Below are 15,661 nucleotides of genomic sequence, written 5' to 3'. Positions count from 1 at the left end.
TCTCACACTTCAACTACCGCCACTCAATCTTTGAGCACTCCGCCGCCAATATAGACACTAAGGTTCTCACACATGTCTCAACATTTAACTGAATTTCAGAATCACACCATCACCGCATCAGCAGCGATAAGCACTCACAACAAGCATCATGGCTTAGGAATCTTGCGATTCTCGATTGTTTCTGTCAATGCAATTCCTTTCCCAGTCCTTCCTTCTATTCCCCCCGACTCCAATAACCTGAATTCCTTCAACATTTACTGTTACACAGATGTCTTGTGTCCGGAGACACCACACTCTGACTCGAGTGACAAACAGATAAGCGTCTTCACATACACGAATTTTATCCGTATATCGTGAGGTTGCGTTTACCATTTCCAATACACATATACCTCATTTCGTCAAATCCAAATCTCGCCCATCTCCAAAACAAGACCAAAAGATCAGCAGGAGTAGGACTGGAATCATGAAGCCAAAAACTTACCCAAAACACAAACAACGGGTATCACAGGATACAGTATTTACAAGGACAAACGGACGACAACAACGGCGATGGGACGAGAACGAGCGGAAACGAGACGACGAACGGCGGTGAACGGTAAACGCAACGCAACGCGAAACGCAACGAGCGGAGAGACGATTACGCCGCGCCGGCAGCATCGGCGTAGGACTTCTTTTGCTTCTTGTGGAATGGGAGTTTCTTGGGCAGCGCCTTGCGGAGCGGCTTCCAAGACCTCTTACATAACCACGCAACAGCTTTTGAAAACCCGGAGAACTTTTTTCCCTTTCCTGAAGATTTCATCAACATCGTCATTCTGGTTTTGCTGCGGCTCCTGGTAGTGGCTGCTGTATTGCGGCTTGTGATTACCTGCTTGCTGGGGCTCTTGCTGTTGGGCGCCGTGCTGGGCGCCGTGCTCGGCGTGCGGCTCGCCGGAAACGGCATCGGCGTACGAGTGGCCTTCGGTGGCATGGTGGGGCTTCTCGGCGTGGCCGTTCTGGTGGTGCGGCTGCTCGTGCTGGACGGGCTGTTCGTGCTTGACGGGCTGGGGTTGCTGCCAGGCCGGGCGGTTGTGGGTAGCGATGGGGAACTTGCTGGCCGGACGCTGGCCGCCGCCGCCCAGATGCGAGGGCAGGTGGGCTTCACCACCGGTCAAGTCGACGTAGATGCGGCCGGCATTTTCCTCGGTACGGAACTGGAGACCTAGATCGCGGCAGACTTGCTCACAGCGGGGCTTGAGCTTCTGGACGTGGCCGGTGGAGTGGTTACCCTTGCCGACAATAACGTGCAGGTGCGTCTGGCCGTGCTTCTGCGCGTAACGGATGCGCTCCTCCAAAATGTCCTCGGCCTCCTCGACGAACTGTCCGTGCAGGTCGATCTCGTCGCCGGCGACGCGATCCTCGGCGTTGTTCTCGCGGAAGATGAACTCGGAAGCCTGCCTGTTGTACTCATCCATCTTAGCGGCATGGCGCTTGCCCGCCTCGGACAGCTCGTGCGCCTTCGCGCCGTCGCCGGACTCGTAGGCTTCGTGGGCACGGTCGAAGCAGTCCTGGCGCTTCGAGCGCTCGTTGCGCGCCAACTCGCGCAGACGGTCGTACTCCTCCTCGATGTCTTTGGTGCGCTCGTGCGACTCATGGTGGAAGGCTGCGAATTGTGCGATCAGCGGGGCTGGTGGTGGGCGCGCAAGGGAAGAATGCGGGACGTACGGCGACTGCCCATGTAGGAACATCCGGACGCCATGGTGCTGGTGCAGATAGTGGTTATGGCACGTGGAAAAGGAATGGACGGGGAACAATGGCTCTACAGAGAGGGGACAGGGCAAGGAGGATCGTCAGGTACTTAAGGTGGCCCTGAGTGCCTTGGAAGAGCTCGGGGAGCTGATTGCGGAGTCGATCGGCGAGCCGGCCCAGCTTGACATGGGTCTGCACGCGCGATCTCACCGCCGATCTAGACTGCCAATGGCCAGCCACGCGCACCGCCTCAGGGCATCCTCAGCCGCCGCAGTGGGGAATATTCTGCCACCTCAACTGGACCCGCGCGCATGCAGGGCCAACGGAACACCCGCTCCCGCTTGCCGCCCGCTGCGGATGAGACGGAGACGTTTGATCGCAGGCGGTGCCGCCCAGCCCTGACATGACTTGCGAGGTGGAGCCTGCGTGAAACAGGCTGTGCTGGTTCCTGTCCCTGAGCGCCAGCGAATTTCCACGCGGCTCGTGTCCGCACGTGATTTCATTTCGGATGACGTAACGCTCCAGGCGAGCCCCGAAACGGTAACCGCCTGCTCGCTGTCCCACACAAGCCTCAACCTGACCCCTCCGCCAGCCAATTGTGCGTCCCGAACGCCGAGCTCCTTGTTCCCTACAACGGTTTTCCCGGAATGGACGGACTTCCCGAGGAGCTTCTCGACCTGATTGTCGCCGAGTGCGACTTGGTCTCGTTGAAGAGGCTGCGTAGGACCTGCAAAGTGCTTGCCCGTCTGACTACCCCTCGCGTCTTCGAACACGTGCACATTGGCATGTTCATGGAGAGCCTGCAGAAAATCTGCAGCATCGCTGCGCACTCCGACTTCCGCAAGATGGTTAGGAAGCTGACCTACCACGGAGAGCTGCTGCCGTACTTTGAGAACAGAGAGGAGTACGCCGAACGCATAGACATGCGACCGCCGTTCAGTCTGTTCTACCAGATGTATTGCTTTGAAAAGGGGCTGCCGGTGCTGCCCTCGGGCGACATGAGGTATCGTGAGGCCAAGAGCGCGGCGCTCGCAATCTGGACAAAGCTGCCGAAAGTAGACCCGGAACTAGATCTGGATGCCTACTTCAAAGAATACCAGCACATCTGGGAGGAGCAGCAGGAGTGGGACGAGGAGCGGACTCTGATACTCCGACGAGCAATCTGCAACTTGCCGAATCTGGAAATGGCGGAGGTCTCGACGCAGGAGATGGGAACGCCGAAGAATAACGGCCCAGTCTGGGGAAGACTGCTGCCGCGGATTCTGCAGGGGCCCGATGATTGGAAGTTTATTGACTCGAACGAGGAGGCTTCTCTTGGCGTGAGCCTGGACGGAGCGCAGCAGATAACTCACCTGCTCAAAGCGCTGTGTGAGAGAAGCTGCAAGCCAGTCAAGTCACTAAAGTTCTCCACCAGCAATAATGTATTCTGGTGCCAGGCAACACGACTACCGATTGTCCACCAAAGTCTATGGCCAGACGAGCTCGGAGGCCTTGAAATCGACGGTCGCATCTACGAAATGAGATGTGCTTTTCACAATCTGACGCATCTCGAGCTTCTTATTTCGTTCGATCATTTTTGGGACCGGAGAGATTGGATAGGAAGTGGCATGCGAGCCTTCTTACAGGAAGCCAAGATGCTGGAAAAACTTCATTTCGGATACAGTGAAGAAACCAAAGACCGGGAAGACGACCGCTGGGATGATCCACTCCAAATTCTGGGGGACATACATTGGCCGGTTTTGCATACTCTTCGTGCAAGCTTCACGACGAGGGAAAACCTTTTGGTTAATCTTCTCAAGCGCCACTCTGCGACACTCAAGCGCCTCTCCCTGGTAGACATGGCCTTATCAAGAGCGCACGGATCGTGGGCATCTATCATCGAGCAAATCCCTCACATACTCAAATTGGAGCATATCTACGTAGAATCTCTTTGGGACTCCACGTGCGAGGAGAACGGCGGCGCTGGCCTGTTCGAGTTTTGGGAAGGTGGTGCTTACGAGAGGTCAATTATGGACTACTGTATCAACGGTGGTCAGCCTCCGCTCATTTATCCACGAGACTGGAACCAGGCGCATCCGGATGAGCCAACACAGGACTATTTTGCTCCGCTGCGCGGCAGCGACTGGGAAGAAAGTGACGAGGAATCCAGTGAAATCGATGAAGAGGAGATTTTGGTGGAGTGAGGACCAGCGACGATATACCCAAACCCATCTCTGGTTCGAGCGAGTTTACCTCGGCATAGTCGGTTCTCAACATTGAGAGTCCTGCTGGATATTGGTGCCTGTTTGCCTTACCGTAACAAGCTCGTGACCATCAGCCTTGTACATGTGACACCTGATCGTGGCGAATTTTGAAATGCAGAATTTTCAGTATGACACAGGGCTCTGGTCGAGAGATCAGAGGGATGAACTGTCTGTTCACATTGAGAGAGGCCTTGAAATAAGAATTAGTACCAGCTGTCGTCCTTCACCCAAGGCTCATCACCCAACATTGAGAGTTTCTCCGCAGTACCTCTATCTTGAAATAACCGTTAGTCCGCTGCACGTAGTCTTGCGGGGCGTCATGATAACCCTCACGTCCCCAGCTACACGCGATGTTATCAGTGGAAAATGCAATAAGGTTAAGCTTTCGTATGATATTGAGTTAGATGCCTGCAATCGCAGGTGGATGCCGTACAGATACCTCAACGCCCCATCATGCAATAGTGACAGAATGACCACCAAGGTCATTTCCTTCCTCGTCCCCTAGAACCTTATACTCGGACACTCGCCGAAGCGAACGCACTGCCTTTTCAAAAGGCACACCCTACCACTTTCGGTGGCAGTTGTGTGCAAGCGACAGAACCCAAATCCATATGATTACAAGTGATACAAAGGTCGATCTGTTGAATCAGTGACCTTTCGCACCGCGTTCATCCTGCATGCCGATGATGACGTCGGGTGCTTCAGGAAACTCCTTCTTCGCGCGAGCAGTATTCGCACGGTCGTCTCTACGACTAGAGGCGATGCCGCCAGTGCCAGAGGCGTGGGCTCTGTTGGGTCAGGTCAGCCTTGCTGCAAGTTCGGCTGAAGTGTTGGGAGCTCAACAGCCAGAGCGACAGAGGGCACTGCGGGATGATGCAGGAATGGGAAGCGGCAAAAAATGAAAATCAACTAACGCTGGCTTACTGGCGCAAGGATCCACTTACTCCTTCCCTGCGTGCGAGCTGTCATTCTGAACGTCGGCCCTGTCAGTCTTTTGGGTCGTGTGCTGCTCGTCCGGGAAGGCCTTGTTCTCGGGCTTGCCGTAGCCGTAGCGCGGAATCGAGGTGCTGAGCGGCCGGCTTGTTTGGTTGACGCTAGCAACGACGCCGCGGCGCAACGCTGGGTGCGTCGTAAGGCGGCGGTAGAAAGTCAGGAACTCTGAAGGAGACGGGGACGCCATGTTTGTTGGTGTATGTAGGAGCAGTGAAGCGGAGGTGGAAAGGTGAAAGCGCGAAACAGGAGACTGCACGCGATGAAAGAGGTCGATGAGAGGGAGAGAGTGTGAATTGGAAACGGCAGGCAGAAGTATGGACGAGACTCGGGCTGAAGTACTAAGTGGAGCCGTGGGACACATGTGTACGTATATGACGGCTGGCCTCCCTTCCCAGCAATTCTTGCATTAGACCATCATCTGCCATTGCGCCTGGCCCGGCACATGCTCTGTTGCGCTACTGCTGCCGTCTGATCACTGGTCGTTGATGCTTTAATGACATCACCCCGCGGCAAGCCCAGACGCGGGGAAGCAAGCGGCCCCGACTAGCCCGCATCGGGAAATGACGCGGGGCTTGACAACCTTTCTTCTCATCACAGGCCAGCCTCTCCTGCAGCACACAGACAGGCCCCTTTGCACGATAGAGCCGCAACACGCGCCGCCCGCCGAGACTCGTGGCCCCGCCGCATCCCCGTCCGCCCTGCAGACCTCGGGTCTATCACCACAACGCGCACGCTTGAACGGAACCTCGCGAAGCAAAACCCACCCGACCGCAAACTACACCATGGCTAGTTCCGCGGAATCCGCCGCCTTTCCCTGCACTCTGTATGTGCTCACTTTAAGCATTCTCTCTCTGCACGCTACCATTCTTGCGGCTGGATCAGCAGCAGCTAATGCATTGCGATTCAGTACCCTCAACATTCCTTTCCCGTCGCCCACTCACGCCACCAACGCCCTGCGCGCCCTCGCCGTTGATGAGGAATTGTCTTCGCTAGTCAAGCGCTCGCTTTCGGTCTCGCCCGATACCCCGAACGTTCTCGACGTGCACTACTCTGCTACGACAAACCGGATGCTGCGCGTGGCTGTGAACGGCTTCTTCGATAGTCTGGGTGTCGTACTGGGCGTGATGGAAGAGCTGGACGTGGATACGGTGTTAAAAGAGGGCAAAGAGAGTGTAGAGGGCGCGCAAGGACTGATGCCAGTGAAGGGTAGTGTGGGTTGAATGGAACTGGCACCGGCATGTCGAAATTGCAAAGATCCGAGGATTAGAGGACAAAGTGAGAACGTTCGCATCGGGCATGGAAGAGACGGACCGCTGTGTGAATTGCGGCGGCATTGATACCCTGTTTGCGGATTGCAAGAGGAAGAGAGCGCACAATGCCAAATGGTAAGGCACGACTCGTTAGGGTAAATTGCTCTCTATGAGTTGTTGCTTAGCGGCATTACGATTGTCGGCTTCTGAACTCACGAGCTGCTACGGAACCCATGGGTGATTAAGAAGATGATGAGATAGTCTTAATGAAGAGTGGCAGGAGTGGCCGTGGCATACATTGCCTATTCTGGCTGGATGACATGCTCCTGGAGGTATGGAAGCGGTGTTCCAACGCATTGATTTTCTGATATTCTTCTTATTTGGAATGTCACTACCACCATTATGGAAACAGGCTCTTGATCAACATTCGCCATAGCCAATCTCCCCTAGGTGAGCCCGATATTTGCCTTTCTGGTTGCTGATTTCTTATGCCACTTTCGCTTTACTTGATTCCCATGACGAGCAACAGTCATGATCTCCATCTCCATCCACACCATTTAGCTTTTCACACTGATATCTTCCAGGCCCCTGCTCCTTCGCTAAGTTCACCGTAGACCACACACTCGTTCATACCCATGGGCACTAACGATTCCCATACTATTGAACATGATGGAATCCTAATCTGTGTCATGCCGATATATCAAAAAGTCTAAATTAGCTCACCTAGCGCGGTAAATCAAACATCCACTAACCTAAGAAGCTTCGCAACAGCTTCAAGTTCGAGCAGCAAGAGAAAAACAAATCCGATACTAATATCCATCCTACCCTACACTACCCTAACCAATCCAAGCTAGCGCATCAAAAAATCACACGAAACGCCGGCCACCTCAAGCCCCTCAAGCTGACCAGGTGGAAATGCAGAAAAAATTCGAGGAGTGTGCTCGCTCCTCATTTCCCGTCTTCTTATGTGACCCAAAAAAAGGAAAAGTAAAAAATGAAAACATACTTGCGTGAATATCAGAGTACTGCCGGCGCTCTCGCGTTCCATTTCCCTTCTTGACGCCGCATAGTTGATTATCCTTGGCCAGTTCGTCCCATATTCGTTCCATCGTGACCTGCCGTCGTCGATATATACGACGGTATCTTGAAAATATTGCAATTGAAGATTTGATTCAAACCGAAAGGAAGAATGCAGAATTGAGGGAGGATTTCAAGGAAGAGAGGGAAAAGATATGCGTATGCACAAGGACCGGAAGAGCGAACAACGCCGGATAAAAAAGCAAGCAGTTGCAATGCGGAAAAGGACGTCGAAAGAAATCAAAAGGCCGCCTCATGGCCATCTAATAAACCCAAAAAAGAAATCTTCAAAAGAGAATCAATTGTCCGCTCAGCATATTAGTGACGGACCGGGCACGTTTAGTCGCCCATCCTGCTGTCGACATCCGAATCGCTGACGTCCTCTTCGAGCTTCTTCCTCCTCTCCTCATCCATCTCCTTGTAGGTGTCGTAAGAGAGCATGAGAAAAGCGCCAATGATCAGGCAGCCACCGATGACAGCGGCGAAGCTGAGAGGCGAGTTGAGCGGCGGCGGGAGGAGCTGGTCGATCAGGGCGACGATGAAAATAGTCAAGAGCGCGGCGACGGACGACAAAACGGGAGATGTCAGACTGATCAAGACAAGGAAAGAGCCGGAGAAAGCTGTTCGAACTCTAGGTCAGCGCTGGACCAAAAAAGAAAAACATGCTTAGTATGGTGAGGACTTACTTGCGTTGGCCAGCACACTGATAGCTAGCATCCATGCAGCTTCACCAGTAGGCAAAGCGAACTTCTCAATGCCGGAGAAATGCAAAATTGGAATGGGAATCCACAGAATGAACAGAGTGAAGCAGCCGATCAAGCTACCAAAAGTGTTTGCAAAGATCATGCCTCGGCCAGGGCTGCAGCCATCAGGGGGGCAGGCGAGCTTCTTGTAGAGCACCTCGTACAAGCCGTACAGGACACTGCCAATACCGATGATGATGTTGCCCAGAGCACGGTTGCTAGCTTCAGAAGGCTGAGGAGCCTTCCCACCGCCGGCACCACCGCCCGACTTGTTACCGTGCTTTGCCGGAGTGACGTCGCCGTAGGCGACGACAAGCACACCTACGATGGCAATGGCAACAGCAACAATTTTCGAGGCGCGCACTTTCTCGTGCAGCAGCGGGATACTGAAAGCGTAGGCAAAGAAGGCGGAGCAATTGTAGATGGCCGTCAAGTCGCTTGCGGTCGTCAAGTCCACAGCCACGTACCAGCTGCCGCCGGCAACCGTCAACGCACACGTTACGATGGCGGTCATCTTAAGCATGTACGGAACAGGGGACTTTGATGTCTGACGGCCGGTGGGGCGCAGAGTGCCGTGCTCGACCATCTGCGCGGTGCTGCGGAGAATCTGCACATGTCGGCGCCAGAAGGCCGGCCAGGGCTGGTTCCACTTCTGAATGCGGAGAATGAGGAGTTGCGTGGGCCAGAGCAGGGACCAAGAACCGTGCGTCAACCATCTGCAAGGGAAGGATTCCAAAGTTAGCGCCATTGGCTCTCCCCGGAGAGTCGTTGCGGAGAAGGGGGTGGATTTTGCGGGGTACACTGTACATACAGCATTGAATATGCTTTGTTCCAGCCCAAGTGGTGTTGGATGTAGACCGCCGTCTCCGTCTGCACGGCGAAGCTGATTAAGCTCAAGACCAGGAAGCCTGCAGCATACGTATACCGCTTTCGGGTCGCAGTCTTAGCCTCGAGATCAGGGTCGCGTTCGTGGAAGGTGCGGCGACGGGCGCCCATCTGCGGACGGAGAGGAGGCGAATCATAACTGCGGCGGTCGTCCCGCTTGTTGCCAAGCAAGGGTTGGTGAGAACGGCCGTCGGTAGGGCGGTGGAAGGGGGGACGCAGGTCTGAAGGCATGTCTTCGTCGTCGTCGTCGTCGGCGATCGAGTCCCTGCTGCTGCGGCGATGATGCTCGTCGTCGCCGTTTCCCAATTCCCAATCCTCAAAGCCGAGGTCACTGTCTGGCGCAGCCGCTGACGGAGGGTCCCTCCCTTCGTTCAGCTGCTTATTGTCGTCGGAGCCGTGATGGGCGTGAGGAGGGTGGCGATGGACTGCCCCGGAGGTAATAGACACGAACGGCGACGGGGATCGCGAAGGCTGCCGTGGTGAGAGGACGACGGGCGACGAGCCCAAGGATGGAGACGAGTCTGGGGGAAGCTGATGGGGTTGAGAGCGCAGCGGGCGGTTGGGATGGAGAGAGGAGGAGGGCGCGGGTCTGGCTTTGTGCGGCGAGGAATGGGCTGACGAGTTATTCATCCATGCGGTGTTTGGTGGGGATGATCAGGGTTTGGGACAAAAGTAGGCGCATCGAGTGACGGAGTCGTGACCTGCGCTTGGCCACGATGCACGAATGGCGGCGCGGCTTGGCAGCGCGCCCGAGGCTGGCCCTGTTGTCTCGCACGCGCCGATCACGGGTCGGGCAGCGGGCAGCGCGACTGACCCAAACCGCCTCGAAATCATGGCAGATGGCGGCGGGCAAGCGTCTTTTAGCAGCGGCAGACGCCGGGGCGTGTATCGCGCAGGTGCATGGCGTGCGTGGTGCCTGGCGCCGGGCTCGTGGCTTCGAGTCAAGGACGATCTCCACGGACTTAGCATAACTCCAGCAAATGTTCCCCGCTGCCGATGACGAGCGCGATAGCAGCTCCGCTTTGCCCACCCTTCGCAGCAGTAGGGAGCCATGTATATAAATCGTCGTCCGCCTGCGCCCTGGGGCTCCGTCCCTGAAGTCGCACAGCCGTCCGTCTCGGCAATCTCTCACCCGCGCCGATCGAGCCCTACCAGCCCCCCAGCCCTCAAGCATCCGCACCAATGCCTCTCGTCGCCAGCACCCGCCCCACGCCGCGCGTGATCCTAGGGCTGATGACCTTTGGGTGAGCACGACATCGCACACTAAGACACCGTTTCCCCCACGTGTCACTCGCGCCGATGATGTCACAGAAATAAATAGAAAAAACTCCACTGACTCGTCAGGCCTGATGAATCCTCAGGTGCCCGCATCACCTCGCTGGACGAGTACACCAAGGTCCTTGATTATTTCCAGTCACAGGGCTACAATGAAGTCGACACCGCACGCTCTTACGTTGGTGGCAAGCAAGAAGGCTTCACCGCTTCGGCCAACTGGAAAGATCGCGGCCTGACGCTGGCCACCAAATGCTACCCGCACGAGGCTGGTATTCACCAGGCCGCACGCATCACCGAGAGCGTGGAGAAGAGTCTGGCCGAGCTGCAGGCTGACTGCGTCGACATCTTCTACCTGCACGCAGCTGACAGGAGCGTGCCATTCGCCGAGACGCTCGAGGCTGTCGACAAGCTGCACAAGCAGGGCAAGTTTGTCCAGCTGGGCTTGAGTAACTTCACGGCCTTTGAGGTCGCCGAGGTCGTCATGACCTGCAAGTACAACGGGTGGGTGCGCCCGACCATATACCAGGCCATGTACAATGCCATCAGTAAGTCCTCTCTTCGCTACATGGAAAGCCTGGTATTGACGCCTGCTAGCACGCTCCATTGAAGCGGAGCTCATCCCTGCCTGTCGTAGATATGGTCTGGATATCGTTATTTATAATCCCCTCGCCGGCGGTCTTTTCTCGGGCAAGTACAAGTCGTCGGACGTGCCCACGACTGGTCGCTTCTCCGACTCTGTTGGTCGCATGGGTAATATGTACCGTGCCCGGTATTTCAAGGACGCGACCTGGGAAGCTTTGCGTATCATCGAGCCTGTGGTCAAGAAACACAACTTGACCATGCTTGAAACAGCTTTCCGCTGGCTGACCCATCACTCAGCTCTGAACATCAAAGACGGTGGTAACGATGGTGTCATCATTGGTGTGAGTAGCTTTGAACAGCTGCAGGGAAATCTCAAAGAGTTTGGGAAGGGCCCTTTGCCGGACGAAGTGTTGAAGGCGCTCGATGAGGCGTGGCTTGCTGCCAAACCGACTACGCCCAATTACTGGCACCTGGACCTCGTCTATACCTATGACACGAGGAAGGCACTTTTTGGCTGAAACAAGAAAAGAGAAGCGAGTGGGACATGGGGTTGGGAAACTCTGCGAAAACCAACGACGCGAGACAGCCTTTCCTGCGGCTTGATCAGGCTTAGGAAGGTGAGTGTCGTCAGGTGTGCACAACCTCACAAAAGGAATATGAATGAACGCATCTCCATTTTCTGATCATCTAAGCCTGATAAACACCTCCCAATGTTGCTAAACAAAAAGTCCTAGAGAAGAATGGGGTATCGTCGAGCAAAGAACCGTGCGTAGTGAACGCAGCGAGTGAACAAGAAATCAAAGGTCTTCGCCCGTCTGAAACCAATGCTTCAAATCCCGGACTTCTTTGATTGGCGCGTAACGAACGCAGATTTCCTGAATGTCGTATTGGAGCGAGTCAGCCGGCACCAGTCCGCGTCGTATAAGGTTTCTGATGAATAAAACTAGCAATTTCACTTTTCGTTTCCTTTCTTCGGGGTCAAGAGAGGGCGAGTAAGGCTCCTCGGAGTCGTTTGTTCCGGTGCTGCCGTCGCTGGATGAGTCTTCGAGTTTACGGAGGCCATGTTGAATGTAATTGCAGGCGATGACGGGGTTTTCCAAGTTCGCTTGGCCTGAAACAAGAACACCGTTGATGATCTCCATGGAAGCCAGATCGATGGGCAGGTTCACAAGCATCTGCTGGGCTTGATCAGGCTCCTTGCGTGACATCTCGATGATTTCTTCCGCAGTTAGGCGTTCGTTTCTTTGTCGTGGCCCAGCGTGGATTTCAGCCTTAGAGATATTAGCAGGCGCCGTCTCACGAGATGGTACTGCCTCTGGCCCCATAGTTGGGGCATACCACTCTTGGATATCTTCTTCACGCTGTGTCCAAATCGTCTTCTGTTCATTTTCGGGCGACGGCTTGTATAATTTGATTCCATGAGCTCGTGCCTGTTTGCCATCATCCACGGCGTCGTTCCTGTACCAGTTGCGCCAGGGAATGCCCCCATTATCCAGTACCTCAATATAGTTTCCGATGTTGAACTTGGGCTCTGGGGAATTCTGTTTGAAGTCTTTGAGGAACGAAGACGGACTGGGAATCTTGTTGAGAGCATCCTGGGGCGATTGGGATATCTCAAGGATGATGTGCTTGATGTACCGCACAACGACCCGGAGAAGCTGGGCTTCATAATTCTGCTCTGGGAACCTATCGAGCGTCTCTGGCTGGTCCCATAGAAGGAGAGTCTTGACCCAATGGGCCAGCGCGGGGTGGTACTGTAACTCGGTATTGGGGTGAAGTCGAACAAGCTGGTTGTTGCATTCGAGGCAGTGTATGACCATTTTCCTGATCGGTACTTCGGCGACTATGCAGTCAGCATTGGTGTTCATCATTGGGGAAGAGAACAAAGTGTACCAGCATCGGTGGGCTGCTCCAGCTGGTGCACGGTGGCGATCAGATTTACTGTTCTGATGAAGGCCGTGCTCCCGAACCAGTGCTGCGCAGATAGGTGGTCAGGGTCGCTGGAGGTAATAACGTTGTACACCTCGTCGTACCACGCCAGGTCATTGGCGTCGGTCTCGAAGACATAGGCGAACAGACGCAGTGGCTCGGGCAGCCTGGAGCGGTTCGCAGCAGCCCTGAACTTGACGGCGATGCCGGGCAGAGAGGCCATGGTGCTAGCGTGTGTGGGAAACAAATGGCTGCTGTGAATGCTAGCTGCGGTGGTGGGGAGGCCGAGGTGTGGCAGATGATGCGGGTGGGCCATCTCTCCGGAGATGGGCAGGGCGCGTTGCGGAAGGCATGGACGGGAGAGAAGAAGGCGCAGGTCGCGCTCTACTCGCGGAAGGTTTGTACGAGCTGCGGAAGTGACGTGGGTAGCGGTAGCGAAGCTCCACGCCGAAACACGCGGGCTGCTGGGCGGGCCCTGCCGTTGACTAGCGCTGATCGCCGCCACTGTCTTTCCGCCGGTCACGTGTAACATGCTATTAATACTTGTTTCTGTCGCTGCTCCCGCCGAGACACATTCCGTTCCCTCGAGAATGCTGCTGGTTTGAGCTGGAACATGTATGTTCCCGTGTCGCGAGTTTCACATCGACCCTCGACCGCAACGCCGACTTCTGATCGACACAAGCCACCGTTGGGAATGCCCGTATACCGCGGGGTATTGGCGAACCAGAGCAATTGCAGCTTCGTGTGATTGTAATAGATAACGTGTCAGCAGAGCAGTGGGATGCATGCAATGCAGCAGCCTCACGTCTCTACGCAAATCAGCGAGCTCTCTGCGACCCCGCTTCAAGGTCAAACATCGCTCGGACCATAAGACCCTTTCTTGGCAATGGGATGGCTGTCTGGTGCTGCTCCCTCCGCCGATCATGCTAGCCAAGGCCGACGCCTTCCGTTGTGGCCAAGACCAGCTCCTTCGTCTGGTGACTTGAATCTGGCAGGGTGTGGACTAGGCAGAATGTCTTGTCCAGCGTGGAGAATTGGTCGAAGCTCTCGAACATTCGTAGAGCACTGGTTGTTACAGCAGCGTGACCAGCGGCTCTTTGGTATCCTCTGTATCTGCAGCTTTGAGAGCGGCCATGATATTGATAAACGAGTATGGATGGTGAAAGTCTGTCGAATGCATTGCCCCAGCAACCGTTACTACCCATCGACGGAATTGATGCCGAAACGAGTCTCATGCAAGACCAAGCTTGATTGTCACAAGCATTCGTCAATCTGCCGCATTTCCATATTTTATCATCACACAGTCAGCCGCATCTCTGACAAAGTCTAAAAGGCCGTAAGCCCAATAGTGCACACAAACTCCAACATCGCAATGAACGTTTGCGACCTACGTCACCGCCCCCAAACCCGTGCACAGGTCTTTTCCCATCTAGGCCCAACATTACCAGGATCTCTAAGGAAAGCACGCTTCTCAGAAAAATCAGCAGCTCGGGGCGCTGGAGAGTTAGGACACAACGTGGGTATTCCGTAGACCGCCCCTACGCGCCTTCTAGCCGATATTGACGCTGTTCATGCCACTTTCTTCGGCCCCGCATTCCGGGATCCAGGGCGCAAATAAGAGGGCGCTTAGAGCAGCGCATTCGGTGAGTGAGCGAAAGGTGAGACCACTGGCCTGTCGTTAAGCGCTGGCGACCAGGGCTTTGGAGTATCTGTGCACCGACCATTACTCCTGTCCTGTTGGAATCGAAGGAAAAGCGGCCGCCGAACAGTTTCTAAATCTGACGTGTTAATGTGGCCGGGCAACCAGAGTGTTGCTGTAGCTTTCTCAAAGAAGAAGAAATAAGGGTGACAAAAAAAAGAATAATGCATTGGGTGTCGACTCCCAAACAACAAAGAACGCGCGCTCTGCAAATGGACGATTATGTGACCGTCGCACTGCATTAGCGCGGCTCCTGGACGCTGCATTTCTGCTAGCTGAAGATGTTCTCTGGTCGGCCAGCGGTCCATGTAAGGGCACGGTGCCCGCGGGTAGGTCAAGAGGACGGGGTCCGCGGGCAAGTAGGTAAAGAGCACGGAAGTTCGGCAGACGGAAAGCACGGAATACCTGGGCAGTCCTGAGTCAAGCAAAGCGCGCGGCGCGGCCGACCGGTCTAGTGGATGCGCAACTAGCAGCGACAGTGCATCGCTCGGTCACGCCAAAGCGGAGGTATCGCGGAATGTCAACGAGGGTTTTGAATCAGGTTTTCACGAGCGACGATCGAGGCGGAGAGGATTACGGTGTGGGAGAAGTGTCATTAATGGATCATCACTATGTAAGGAGGATTGCGCTGCAAACTGCAGCTGCCGTACCGACTACCATGCAAGATTATCCGCCACGCCAGGAGGGATCTGACAACGCCGAATGATTATGCCGTTAGGCGCTGGCCGCGCAGCGTGCCGAAACATCCAGAGAAAGGAAAATTGGGTATCGAGTAGGTGGTGAGGCTCCGTTGCATCGACGCGACTAAAACTTGAAGATAATGTACCTGAGGGCGCGATTAGCGGCCGTGTTGTTTCAAAACAATTGGCGGTGACGTACAGCGCGTGGATGATACCGGGGATGTAACCCAGGATGGTCAACAGGATGTTGATGAGGAAGTCGGCATTGCAACCGCGCTCAAGGAAGACACCGAGCGGGGGCAGGATGATGGCGAAGATGATCTTGATGATGTCGCTGCAGTCATGTCAGTAAGCAGCGCTTTGCGACGCGGCGAGGGAGCGCGTACCTTCCGGTGAAAGGCATGATGGCGGTTTGGAGTTGGAGAGTCGGGAATGTGGTGTCTGAGGTGCAGTTGTGCCGAGCGAAGTAACGCAAGTGCTGTGATGGGAGTGGACGGGTGGTAGTGGCTGGAGGCAGTATTTATGGGCAGTGACGGGCACCTGCGCGCATGACGTAGCGGGCATGTCAAAGGGCCGCAAT

At 55.1% G+C, this 15,661-nt stretch overlaps 7 protein-coding genes across 7 annotated transcripts; 3 read left to right on the top strand and 4 right to left on the bottom strand.

Annotated features, from left to right (window-relative positions):
• Positions 1 to 734: 734 nt before the first annotated feature.
• LTHEOB_5849 (Smr domain-containing protein) lies at positions 735 to 1,735 on the bottom strand (the record flags this gene model as incomplete). The annotated part of the gene is made up of 2 exons (XM_035515039.1): positions 735 to 1,639; positions 1,702 to 1,735. The coding sequence occupies 2 exons, from the start codon at positions 1,733 to 1,735 to the stop codon at positions 735 to 737; spliced, it is 939 nt and encodes a 312-aa protein (XP_035373541.1).
• Positions 1,736 to 2,036: 301 nt separating this feature from the next.
• Positions 2,037 to 3,908, top strand: LTHEOB_5848 (Chromatin modification-related protein eaf7 protein; the record flags this gene model as incomplete). The annotated part of the gene is made up of 3 exons (XM_035515038.1): positions 2,037 to 2,110; positions 2,251 to 2,265; positions 2,318 to 3,908. 3 exons carry the CDS (start codon positions 2,037 to 2,039, stop codon positions 3,906 to 3,908), a joined length of 1,680 nt encoding a protein of 559 aa, XP_035373540.1.
• A 706-nt stretch (positions 3,909 to 4,614) lies between these two features.
• On the bottom strand, positions 4,615 to 5,148 carry LTHEOB_5847 (uncharacterized protein; the record flags this gene model as incomplete). The annotated part of the gene is made up of 2 exons (XM_035515037.1): positions 4,615 to 4,756; positions 4,913 to 5,148. The coding sequence occupies 2 exons, from the start codon at positions 5,146 to 5,148 to the stop codon at positions 4,615 to 4,617; spliced, it is 378 nt and encodes a 125-aa protein (XP_035373539.1).
• A 595-nt stretch (positions 5,149 to 5,743) lies between these two features.
• On the top strand, positions 5,744 to 6,181 carry LTHEOB_5846 (Transcription factor pcc1; the record flags this gene model as incomplete). Its single annotated transcript, XM_035515036.1, has 2 exons — positions 5,744 to 5,784; positions 5,869 to 6,181. 2 exons carry the CDS (start codon positions 5,744 to 5,746, stop codon positions 6,179 to 6,181), a joined length of 354 nt encoding a protein of 117 aa, XP_035373538.1.
• Positions 6,182 to 7,627: 1,446 nt separating this feature from the next.
• Positions 7,628 to 9,546, bottom strand: LTHEOB_5845 (Drug/metabolite transporter; the record flags this gene model as incomplete). The annotated part of the gene is made up of 3 exons (XM_035515035.1): positions 7,628 to 7,908; positions 7,975 to 8,747; positions 8,843 to 9,546. 3 exons carry the CDS (start codon positions 9,544 to 9,546, stop codon positions 7,628 to 7,630), a joined length of 1,758 nt encoding a protein of 585 aa, XP_035373537.1.
• A 552-nt stretch (positions 9,547 to 10,098) lies between these two features.
• Positions 10,099 to 11,291, top strand: LTHEOB_5844 (Aflatoxin b1-aldehyde protein; the record flags this gene model as incomplete). Its single annotated transcript, XM_035515034.1, has 3 exons — positions 10,099 to 10,160; positions 10,261 to 10,736; positions 10,786 to 11,291. The coding sequence occupies 3 exons, from the start codon at positions 10,099 to 10,101 to the stop codon at positions 11,289 to 11,291; spliced, it is 1,044 nt and encodes a 347-aa protein (XP_035373536.1).
• Positions 11,292 to 11,570: 279 nt separating this feature from the next.
• LTHEOB_5843 (2-5a-dependent ribonuclease) lies at positions 11,571 to 12,925 on the bottom strand (the record flags this gene model as incomplete). The annotated part of the gene is made up of 2 exons (XM_035515033.1): positions 11,571 to 12,616; positions 12,667 to 12,925. The coding sequence occupies 2 exons, from the start codon at positions 12,923 to 12,925 to the stop codon at positions 11,571 to 11,573; spliced, it is 1,305 nt and encodes a 434-aa protein (XP_035373535.1).
• Positions 12,926 to 15,661: the final 2,736 nt, after the last annotated feature.

The sequence above is a fragment of the Lasiodiplodia theobromae genome, assembly GCF_012971845.1.
Source record: "Lasiodiplodia theobromae strain AM2As chromosome Unknown scaffold_16, whole genome shotgun sequence".
NCBI lineage: Eukaryota > Fungi > Ascomycota > Dothideomycetes > Botryosphaeriales > Botryosphaeriaceae > Lasiodiplodia > Lasiodiplodia theobromae.
This window is presented reverse-complemented; position numbering and strand designations above follow the sequence as displayed.